General features: G+C 38.7%; 1 protein-coding gene across 2 annotated transcripts in view; it reads right to left on the reverse strand.

Moving 5' to 3' along the window:
* The window catches only part of epb41a (erythrocyte membrane protein band 4.1a), a 131,943-nt gene that overhangs the window by 90,810 nt on the left and 29,102 nt on the right, over positions 1-12,031 (reverse strand). For both annotated transcript variants that reach the window (XM_055157500.1, XM_055157501.1), the window contains exon 11: positions 827-889. In XM_055157500.1, coding sequence (XP_055013475.1) covers positions 827-889 — 63 coding nt within the window. The remainder of the gene's footprint in view (positions 1-826; positions 890-12,031) is intronic.

Raw genomic sequence — 12,031 nt, forward strand, 5'->3', positions numbered from 1 at the left:
AAAGCACTTTGAATTACTTTGTGTACGAATTGTGCTGTACAAATAAACTTGCCTTGCCTTACTTTGTTTTCAAGTATAAAATATTATTACTTAAAAAATCCTGGTGGAAGTAACAGTTGTTTTTGGAAAGTAACTGCACCTACCGTTTCTGTGACTTGCTCAGTTTTGAGAAATGTGGATACTGTCAGAAAAACCCAACGAGAGTCTCCAGGTTTCTCATCACCGGGACACTCCAGGATACTGCGTCTACATCAGTGTTTCCCAAAACTTTTTTTCAGGGGACTCATGTTTTAAAAGTCCCAAACCTTCGCGACCCAAGTTAATAGACGTTACTCGTAAATCACAAACTGAAGGTGGATTTGATCATTGCTGAACCTTAACAAGGATATTTTATTGTTGACTAAGTGATCGTGTCTCTCTGAACAATTAATATTACTCAAGTTTTAAACAATCTACAAAACCAGGATACTCAAAAAAACAGATCATAACTCTTGAGACTCGAACGCATCAGTGACAGTGTTGGAATCTGTATCAAGAATCAAGTCTATTCCTTAAATTTTAGCATCATTCCAACGCTGATGACTAATAATCACTCTTCCGGTCGTGAGTTTGAGGAGACGACAAACCAAAAAAAAACGAGAAGAACAAAGAGTGGAGCTACTTGCAGTGTCAGACAGGAAGATAGTGCATGCCAGGCCTTTAGGATTCAGCTTTGAGAACGAAAAAAAACACCACAAGACAAAGAAAGAGAAGAAGAAAAGAAGAGAAAAGAGAAGAGAAGAAACACGTTATGACGACGGACGAGAGGCTCTGTCACGGTACCAACCTCCAGCATCAGATTGCTATGCCTGATATAAATCGTCTCTCCTTCCAGTTTCTTAGCTCGTTTCTGCGGAGGGAGGAGAGAAGTTAGAAATAAAAGCGAGACCAGAGCGACAGGTGGAGCGCTGAGAATCCAAAGGGCCCAACAAGTACAAGTATATTAACCTAAATACTGTTAAAACGCAAAATTAAACTAAATTAAAGGCTCTGTACATGATTTTTGTCCATGTATTTGGGCTAAAAATGTGTCTTGCCACAGTAGATGAGTAAAAGCAGTGGAAAAAACAGATCCGCACTTATGAAAGATCATGTTTTCCATCAGATTTTGAATGTTTAAAGGTTGTATGGAGGATTTTTTTTTTTGTTTCAAACTGTCACTGAAAGATTAAAATACCATTACAGAGACGCAGCAGCTTTGTAATTATGATGACCAAAAAAAAAAAGAACGAAAATCTATCAACTGTGGACGTGTTGAGGCCAGATAAACGTCAGCCAATAGAAAACGAGGCTCCCTCATTTTCTATTGGCTGTTAGGTTGTCAATCAAACTCCCTAGTATAACTGACTCATTGGAGCGCGGGGATTACGTGGTTTACGCAGCGGTTCTTAGAGGCTTTTTCGAACTGTCGCTTTCTCGCATTTCGCACAAAGTTTGTCGCGACGGCGGACGAGAATCCACGACCGGTTCGCCGCAAAAGAAAGTCCGTTTTTGAGGTCGCTGAAAGAAGAAGAGAAGAGGAAAAGGAGCAAAGCCAAACTGAGGTGATTCTTGGAGATCTCGTCCAGCGATGGCGCGACCGAAGCAGACGAAGGGTCTAAAAACTGACGCGTCGGTCGCTGAATTACTTCTAGACAGGAAACTTCAACAGTAATTCTGAACGCGCACAAGGACTGTCGCTGTATTTCTCTTCCCTTTAAAAAAATCCTCTATACAACCTTTAATGCCGAAAAAACACGTTTCAATTATTTTTATTCTGAATTTCTGTTCATGAAATAATTTTGGTACATTTTGGTGTGGTTATCTTTGTTCTAGTCCAGCTCGAACTGATCTAAAAATGAAATAAAAGTGCAAATATACAAAAATGAGCAATGTAGTTCAAAGAATTACTATAAATTAATGAAAAAGTACATTATACTTTAAGTATTGACATTTTTTGCATGAGAATCAGTACTTTTCAATACCTCAGTCAGTATTGTTATATTCGTTTTTGATATCGAGTCTCTTTTGTTTATATTTCTAGCAGAAGTTGAAAAGTTTACGCCCTTTGGATTCTAGTTTGTTGCTGTGATCTTGTTTTCCGTGCGTGAGCGGCTACGGGATCAGTTTTGAGTCGTGTAGGTCAAAAAAGGCTTTTAAAACATCAAGCAAACAGATATAAATCAAAATACCAAATAAAAAAATAAAATATGTAAGATCAAGATCAAATTATTTGAGTAATCATGTAAAGTTTTTGCCTCTTTTGTTTTTGTTCCGTGTCTTTCTCAGTTTTGTTTGGTACTGTTTTTTTTGTTTTGTTTGTTTTGTTTGTTTGTTTAATGGTTCCAGCCTTTTCGTTTGACTTTTTGGTGCAGTTTTGGCTCAAGTGTAACAGGTGGGTGGGGTTTTCATGGGTTCATTCCCATTGATTAATTTATGTTTGACGGACAGTTGAGCTTTGAGCTTCTGAAGCTGTTGTGGACGTTTCCCGTTGTAGTTTTGGTGCTCAGAACTTTTCTAATATTCATCGTTCTCTGGTGGACGGTTCTTCTGAAACAACATGATTCTAAACAGTTTAAGTCCTGGACAAACTTGTCTGTGTCGCAGTCTCCAAAACTACAACAGGAAACGTCCACAACAGCTTCAGGAGCTCCAGGCTCAGCTGTCCGTCAAACATAAATGAGCCAATGGGAATGAACCCATGGAAACCCCACCCACCTGTTACACTTGAGCCACAACTGCACCAAAAGGTCAGAGAACAGAAACGAGAAGACTGGAATCAGAACCAAACCAATCAAACAAAACTGAGAAGGACAAAAATGAAATGTTTCTAAAAAGGCAAAGACAGATATTTTATTAGCCAGTCTCCACTCAATTTCATTTCTCTCCAGCGACTAGATCAGGAATCAAAACACACTAGAGTGACCAGACAGTTTGCAAGAACCCTGGAAGTGCGAGTCTGAACACCAGCCAATCAGAAGAAACCAGACATTCAGTGTTGGTAACAATTCTCAAGATTTAAAGTCAGAACAAAGAGAATGTTTGGTGAATTTTATCAATTGTGTTATTGTCCTTCTTCCTACGGGATTTGGAACATTACATACGTCACGACCAAACAGCAGCGACTGGTTAAATAAAAAAAGTACCCGCCTTGTATCCGTTGAGCGAACGAATCCCAATGCTGCGAGGTCAGACGAAGTGAAACCGGCTGATGAATCAAGCTAAAATTTTACACGATTACAGAAATAATTTGAGTGCATATTTATTTATTTCATTTGGTATTTTGACTTATGCTTTTTTTCTTGAAACTATCTGACTCAAAGTTGATTCCACAGATCGGCCGTGATGAAGCGTCGGACACACGAGGAGGTTTGTCTGGGAGGCTTCTGCTGTGGCGTCAAAATCAGAAAACCAGATGGAGTTGTCATATTGTAATGACGACACAGGATTTCTTTTAAAATGTAAACTTTGAACATGTTCCGTCTCTACTTTCGTCGTCATTACAATATATACGAGATGGAAAAATGCGATACAGTCACAGCCAGAGAACACGAAAGCCCGGAGAACGAACACATGCTGAGCTCCAGAGCAGAGAACAAACACGAGCGAGCGACAAAAACAGTTTCATTTGGTCAGACTCACCGATAAAACTCATCACATCATGTACTTTTAAAGGCGCACTGTGTAACTTTTCCGGTGGAGAGTTTATCATCTGTTTCTCTTCATGTTATTGGTTTGACGTTAATGTTTCACTTTTATTGCATTCAACTTTAAACTAAATCAATTTCAAGTTGGACATTTGCATTTTGTAGTTTGAGTTGCTTTTTTTGCGAAATATTTATACACAGTGGAAAAAAAAACAATATCTAGATAAGTTAAAATGACTTAAATTAAGAAAATTTTAAGAACTTTGAGTCGAATCAACTTGACAAATTAAATTATCAACCAGTTTTTCTTAATTCATGCAACATTCGATTTTATTTCTCATTTTAAGTGCAAAAAGTAGTTGTTTTTGTTATTTTAAGTCTAGCAAGATGTATTCTCAAAAAAAAAAGTACATATTGATGGCTATAACTTAATTTTCTAACTCTGACGTTGATCTGTCCTTGTTTTTGTTTTTATTTTGTTTTCATGTATACGACAAATAGATTGTAATTATGCTTTCATAATGTACAAAAAACAAAATAAAAACATCGTTATATATATTTATTAAAGAAAAGATGTGATTTCATATTGTAAGTACAAAAAGTCTTGTTAAACTAGGCAGATCATTTTACTTATAAAGTGAAATTTACTCAAATCAGGATCAAACTTTCTTAATTCAAGTCATCTGAACATGACTAGATTTAGTTTTTTGCAGTGTGTATGTACAGTGAGGAAAATAAGTATTTGAACACGCTGTTATTTTGCAAGTTCTCCCACTTTGAAATCATGGAGGGTCTGAAATTTTCATCGTAGGTGCATGTCCACTGTGACAGACAGAAGGTCCTGGTCAAGCAGAAGTAAACAACAAGGCCAAAAATTCAAGTTAATTCATCTGATATAAAAATGTATTGAACAGATACATATGTCTCTACTTTATGAAACTGTTGACCTTTTTTCTGGACAATTTTTGGTTCTAAAGTTCCATACGTTTTAAACAGACCATGTATGAAACATGGAACAAAAATTATTTCCCAAATTTCAAAGACCTGAAAATCATGTAAATAAATGGATGTATTTCATCATATCTTGTGTTATTCCATCTTTGAACTGTTGATGAAGGTTCATGATTTAAAAAAAAAAAAGTATTTAAAATGATAAAAATTTGCTTGGAAGGACTGACATATTTTATAGAAATAGTTTCCTTTCATTTTGAAGTAATATTAAAGTATTTGGAAGAAAAAAGTTGACAAATTATGTAAAATCATGCACCTTCTACTTGTTTGTACAATTTTCCCTCCGTTAATTTTCCCTCCGTTACCGACATGAGTTTTTAAATGTTTTGTCAACAACTTGAAAGAATCTCACAGGTTTAACTTGACCCTGTTGGAGTGTAACTCTTTCCTACATTCTGATACTTTACTTATTTCAATAGTTCCTCTAGTTTCTGAATAAGAGACATTTGAATGTCAAAAATCTGCCTGTTTCCCTCCGTTACCACTTGACTGGATCCATAATCTAAAAAGAAAAATCCAGAAATCACAATGTATGATTTTTTTAAATTATTATATACTATTTATATTATATATATATGTATATATATTATATATATTATATATATATATATATATATATTATTTATAGTATTTGAACACCTGAGAAAATCAATGTTAATATTTGGTACAGTCGCCTTTGTTTGCAGTTACAGAGGTCAAACGCTTCCTGTAGTTTTTCAGCAGGTTTGCAAACACTGCAGGAGGGATTTTGGCCCACTCCTCCACACAGATCTTCCCTTGATCTTTTTTTTTTTTCAGATTATGTCTCTCACAGTGGACGTGCACCTACGATGAAAATGTTCAGACCCTCCACGATTTCTAAGTGGGAGAACTTGCAAAATAGCAGCGTGTTCACTTATTTTCCTCACTGTATATATAAAAAAAAACACTTTAAAAAGTTTATTTTAGCCAAAGCAGGTGACAGATCCCCTCCAGAAAAGTTACAGAATGCACATTTCAATATTATATCTGCTCCCCGACCAGTGAACGTGACCAAAAACCCCAAAATCCATAAATCCACATTAAAGGCAGATGTGAGGGCAGCAGGCGTCTCGGTGCAGGTGCAGTTTTAAAGTGTGAGTGAAGACGAGCTGACCTTCCTCACTCTCATCACGTCCTTGGACTTGTCCTGAGGAGAGTGCTGCCCCGACACACACACACACACACACACACACACACGCACACACACACACACACACACACACACACAGCACGCACTCGTTACCGTCTGTCCCCCACCAGAGGCACAGCGCCCTCTGCTGGGACGACACTGGCACCCTCGATACAAACACACCAGGCCTCGTGTGAAACCAGAACCTCCAGAAGTCCCTCCCTGAGCTGCAGCGGCTGCACTAGCACTGACTCACGACTGGTGCAGGTGCTGGGGTTTAGGTAGAGACGTTCAGATCATTTTAGATTCATTTTAGGTTTAAACAATGTGGATTTCCATTCTTTTTTCTGACTGGATAATCGTTTATGTCAATAATAACTTTGCCGTCAGGTTTAATGTTTTTGTAATTAAGAATAAATCATTACAATTGTTATCAGGAAAAGCTATATTATTATTTTAGAAATTACATACAAGAACAATCTGAGTGATGATTTTTAAAAAAAAAAAGCCTTTAAAAAAAGCATATATAAGAGTATAAAGTGTTATGTCTTGAAAGTTATAGAGCTTTGGAATGAATGAATTCTGCATTAAATTTGGTTTGTTTTAATTCATATTTTGTCTCAGTAAGTCGTAAGTGAAATTGTAAATGTGAACTTGCTGTTCATACGCTGCTTTTATTTCTTGGAATTCAAGATTCACGACGTTGTACTCTAGGTTTTGTTTTGCAGTGCTGCAAAATGACCGAATAAACCCCTACTAGTACTACAAATAAACTACTACTACTAAAAAATACAGTTTGTCATGTTTATGTTCAACTAAAAAGGGTGAAGTCAAAATGAATCACACTTTTACCAATGAATATATATATAATAAAATAAAAATATATATTATAACTGTGTACATAATATACATATATTTGTTGTTGTTGTTAGATTTGTACTGAAATATGGGTACTGTGAATTATAGCTCATATTGTACAGGAAATGAGGAGTTTATATGTTAAATATGTTAAATAAGTATTTACTTCCTCCCACTCCTTTTTCAGACACAAGTAAAATCTGCGTGACATTTATTTTCGCTTATTATTACAGAAAATAAATATTTACTTTATGTGTTATATCTAAGTATTTATGTCCTCTGTGCATTACTGTCCAAATAAACATGTATTCATTCATTCATAATTAGGAAAATATTTAAATTTCTAACAAGATCATATCAAGGGTGCCAGTATTAAAGTCACTTCCAAAAAAAATACAGCTCAATATGTTGTCCAAAAACTGTTTAAAATGTGAATATATTTTAGTTTTCATGCAAATTATGTTTCAAAATTCAGAATTGTAGAATTTGTGAGTTAAAATGGTGATTATTTTTAACTTTATCTTTAATTATTTGTTTCTGTGATCATGCAGTTCAGTCTGTTTCTTTACAAAATGAATTCAGAGCGACATCAGACTCCACATGCAGCTTATTCACTCTTTAGCTGATCATTTTAAATTTTTTTTTTTTTTCTTCTGAAATCCTGCCCTGGGCGTCATGCAGGAGTGTCCAGCAGGGGGAGACAAACCTGTTTCCTGTCCCTGTCTCCGGAGGCGGCGGTCAGGGAGGGGGAGTGCCTCCTCTCTCTCCTGGACACTGACTGACCACAACACAACACAGTCAGAACAAAACACTACAACAGGCTGGAACAGGAGTCACTTTACAGAAACATCACTGTGTTTAAATATAAAACAGATTTAAGGAGCTCGTTTCAGGAGCCTGTGGTCTGGACCTGCGTCTGTGGTTCTGTTTAGGAGTTTGGTTTTCAACAAAAAGGTCAAAGCAGTTTGTCATTGTCTAATTTGGCACCTTTTTAATTTAAAGCTTTAACGATTTCACACTTTAAAACAGACATGTCAAACTCAGGCACGGGGGCCGAATTTGGCCCACGATATAATTATTTGTCCCATGTCAAATTATATTATAATTATATTATAATATATATAATTGTAATTGTATTAGAGCTGCACACCAGCTACAGATCGACTACAGAGACATTATTTATTTAAAATGTTATTTTTTTATATTCTGCTTGTTGTGGATTCAACATTTAAGCAAAACTATTATTAAACATTTATTTTAATAAGTTTAACATTACATTTCTCAAAAGAAAAGAAAACATGCAGATGTTGCTGAATTTTTTCAATAAATATTTAGTTTGGCCCACAACTTATTCCCAGTTTTTAATTCTGGCCTCTAGGAATTTGAGTTTGACACTCCTGCTTTAAAACAATTATTAGCGTGTTGTAATTACACCACCATTCCTATAGAGGGCATACATGCTCTGTCTTTTGTATTTTTATTTCAACCAGACTTTGTGTTTTTCCAAATGTTTTTAACTGGTCGCATCACGTTACCTTTACTTGTTGGGGTTAAGTTGGTTATAATATCGTTACATAATAAATAAATGGACCAACTACCTGAAAACTGTCTCATCCCTGCCTCCCTGCACCACAGTGAACGACGAACGACTTTAACCCTGAAGTCCTGACATCCTTCAGCCCTGGAGCTGCACGGAGCTCCCTTCTTTGGTTCAGGTTAACGGTAACCACAAGTACAGGCTCTATTCACGCTTACCGGAAAACGTTTGGAAACATGCATATGACGACTTCCGGTGTATTTCCCGACTCTGGGCATGTGATAAAACCATTAAACTGTGGATTCAGCAGCAGCAGCGTCTTCACAAACTGACAAAGCTTTTCATGGAGGACAGGACTCTAATTACATCGATGTCACTCGCAGACGGCTGGTTGGAACTGCTGCCGAACTTAACGGAACGCTACAGTGACATCATCATAAGGCCACTAAACACCAAAATCACTTTTTTTTCCTACTGATTATCTGTGTAAATGTGTCTAAAATAGAACCGTGTCTCTATCCCTGACCTTATTTTGGCATTTTAGTGTTATGTTTGTTAAAAATGGGTCCGCGTCTGTAACGGCCTCTTTAGGATCAACTGTGGCCCGTGATCCGAGCACAAATATCCACTCAGTTTCAAAATACGGAGCGCACCGGTCCACGCCGTGTTGGATTGACGTCGGCTGTCAATCATCGCTCCAGAGTCTGCCCTGCACCCGCTCCCCGAAACCCGTCCACTCTGGAGGATTTTTCAGATTTTGCTTCAGGGAGGAGTAAAGCTTCAGCAGGGGGTTTAACGGCTCTTTAAACTAGACAAATTATGACACACAACTTAATATGCAGTTTATAAAAGGAAAAAAAGAAAGAACACAATGACGTCTGGATGAAGAAAACCGGATCATCTTCTCGGTTTTCCCAGATTTTGTCAGAGTTCCAATCACCAGCAGAGCCTAAAGCAGGGGTGTCAAACATGCGGCCCGGGGGCCAGATCCGGCCCTCCAAGACCTTCAATCTGGCCCTCGGCTGATTTTCTACTAAAATATTTTAATTCTATTTTTTATTAAAATCTTGTTAATTTTCTGTGGTGTTTATCACAGCAGCGTCTCCAGCGTCTCTGTACGTGGCCCCTCCCACCACAGCAGCACAAATGAAGACTTGTCTCTTTCCAAACGCTCTTAAAGGACGATCGTTTTGACTGTTGACCGTGACACCCTCATCAGAAAAATGTCCAACATGAGAAAAGTGGAGCCGAGTGCAGGATTTTCCAACAAAAATTTACTTATTCCTATTTGCAGACAAGTTAATGTTAAAACATTGTGTTGAAATTGCATTTTTCTTAAATTTTCAGGTTGTTCATAATATTATAATATTTTGTAAAAGAAAGAGTTCATCAATTAAAAAAGATTTCTGTAATAGATTTGTGTTTCTCTGCACAAATATTTGAACTTATTGTTATTTTTGGGGTTTATATGACATGAGTTTTCTGATCCGGCCCCTTTGGGATCAAAGTCGGTTGGATACGGCCCCCGGACCAAAATGAGTTTGACACCCCTGGTCTAAAGGAAGTCGTCATCCGCATGTTTCCAAACGTCTTCCTGTTTTGTGACGTAAGCGTGAACAAAACCCATTGAGAAGCTTAAATATATTATACAGTTTGAGTTTATTCTTACAAAACAGAACCAAAAACAATCGTATTCAAGCAGAATCCTCAAAGTTAATCGTTTTACTGACGTCAGATTTAACTCAGCTCTGCTCTGTTTAAACGCATAATTCTCATGGCCTTTGATCAAATATTTATATCAGTAAAACAAAGTATATTTGATCAAGCGAGTCTCAAAAATTAGACTTTAAAAATCTGTTCCAAGTCGGGAAAATGACACGACCAACTTCAGTAACGTCGCCTTTTGTAGTTCCATCTTAGTCAGTTCTTTTTCTGGTCAGATTGTGTTAAAACAAAACTCAGATTAAAGTCTAATTTGAGTCGCAGAGCTTCAGACAGATCAGTGCCTCCTGTTAGCTTCACCCTCCCAGTGTTGATGACAGCTGCAGAGGATCACGACGCCTTCTTTTTTTAGTCCACGGGTTATTTTTATGAACCTTCAGATGCTATAATTGGATTTTTTAAAGCTGACACTTGCACTAAAATAGATAAAAACAATTCTGGCTTCAAAAAAGACTTAAAATAAATCCAAAATACTGAGACATTTCTGGGTTAGGATTGAAGTCCAAAAATATCCCCAGACCAACAGACTCCTGATCTCCTCGTCTTCTTTTTGCTGTTGTGTGTCTGTAAAATATCGAATTATAGTTTTTTTTTCGCTTAAATGAATCGTTACGGTGATTTTAACGTCTTTGTTTGTGATTTTAATGTTTCTTTTTCTGTAAAACACTTTGAATTTCTTTGTCTTGCTTTGTAGTGGTGCAGCAATAACTAAAAAACACAGAGGGAACTACAAAGACCATGATCCTTTGCTGTTGTCAGTGCAGACGACAAGAAGAAAAAACTGATATGAAGAATCCGTGTGTCGTTCGTTCATTCGTTTTTTTTTATAAATCCAAAAATAAGAAAACGAAAAAACAACAGTTTTCTTCGTTATTTGTCTCCAAAACCAAAATGAAAAAACAGATAATGATTTGTTTTTTCAGTTTTGTGTTTAAATGAAAAATGGAAAAAACGGATAACGGCCGTTTCCCGTTTACATGACTTCAGTGACTGCGATGTCGGACTTTTGCACCGCGTACGGACTGAACCAGGGACTGATCCAGGTCTGGGACCAGAGAGGGTCCAGACCGGCACCAGGACCAGAGCGAGACCAGAGTGGACTCCGAGCTTTGACTCTGGGCCTCCGCAGGGTCCGAGCCTCAGCTTTGAGCTCCGGCCCTGCCTCCGGTCTGGTCCCGGTCTGGTCCCAGCCTGGTCTCAGTCTCAGTCCCGATGTGGTCCTGGTCTGGTCTCGGTCCCAGTCCCGGTGTAGTCCCAGTCTGGTCCCGGTCTGTTCTCAGTCCCAGTCCCGGTGTAGTCCCAGTCTGGTCCCGGTCTGGTCTCAGTCTCAGTCCCGGTGTAGTCCCGGTGTGGTCCTGGTCTGGTCCCGGTCTGTTCCCGGTCTCAGTCCCGGTGTAGTCCCGGTTTGGTCCCAGCCTGGTCTCAGTCTCAGTCCCGGTGTGGTCCTGGTCTGGTCTCGGTCCCAGTCTCGGTCTAGTCCCGGTCTGGTTCCGGTCTAGTCCCGGTCTAGTCCCGGTGTGGTCCTGGTCTGGTCTCTGGTCCCAGTCTGGTCCCGGCCTGGTCTCGGTCTCAGTCCCGGTCTGGTCCCGCTCTCAGTCCCGGTCTGGTCCCGGTCTGGTCCCGGTGTGGTCCCGGTCTGGTCTCGCTCTTAGTCCCGGTCTGGTCCCGGTCTGGTCTTGGTCTCAGTCCCGGTCTGGTCCCGGTCAGGTCCCAGTCTGATCTCAGTCTCGGTCTGGTCCTGGTTTCAGTTCTGATCTCAGTCTTGGTCTGGTCCCGGTCTGGTCCTGGACCTGGATCTGTCCTGGTTCAGTCCGGCATCACAGTCACTGAAGTCACGTAAACGGGAAACGGCCGTTATCCGTTTTTTCCATTTTTCATTTAAACACAAAATCGAAAACTGAAAAAACAAATCAATATCTGTTTTTTCATTTTGGTTTTAGAGACAAATAATGAAGAAAACTGTTGTTTATTACTGTATTTGTCTTGTCATGTATGGAGTTTCACTACGAACAGAAAAAAGTACAAAAAAGTTTACAAAAGCTGAATATTCACCGTCCCCTCCCCTCCCCCCCCCGCCCCCCCCCCCCC

Source organism: Boleophthalmus pectinirostris, unplaced genomic scaffold (genome assembly GCF_026225935.1).
Source record: "Boleophthalmus pectinirostris isolate CB_2022bp ecotype Guang Dong unplaced genomic scaffold, ASM2622593v1 HiC_scaffold_21, whole genome shotgun sequence".
Classification (NCBI taxonomy): domain Eukaryota; kingdom Metazoa; phylum Chordata; class Actinopteri; order Gobiiformes; family Gobiidae; genus Boleophthalmus; species Boleophthalmus pectinirostris.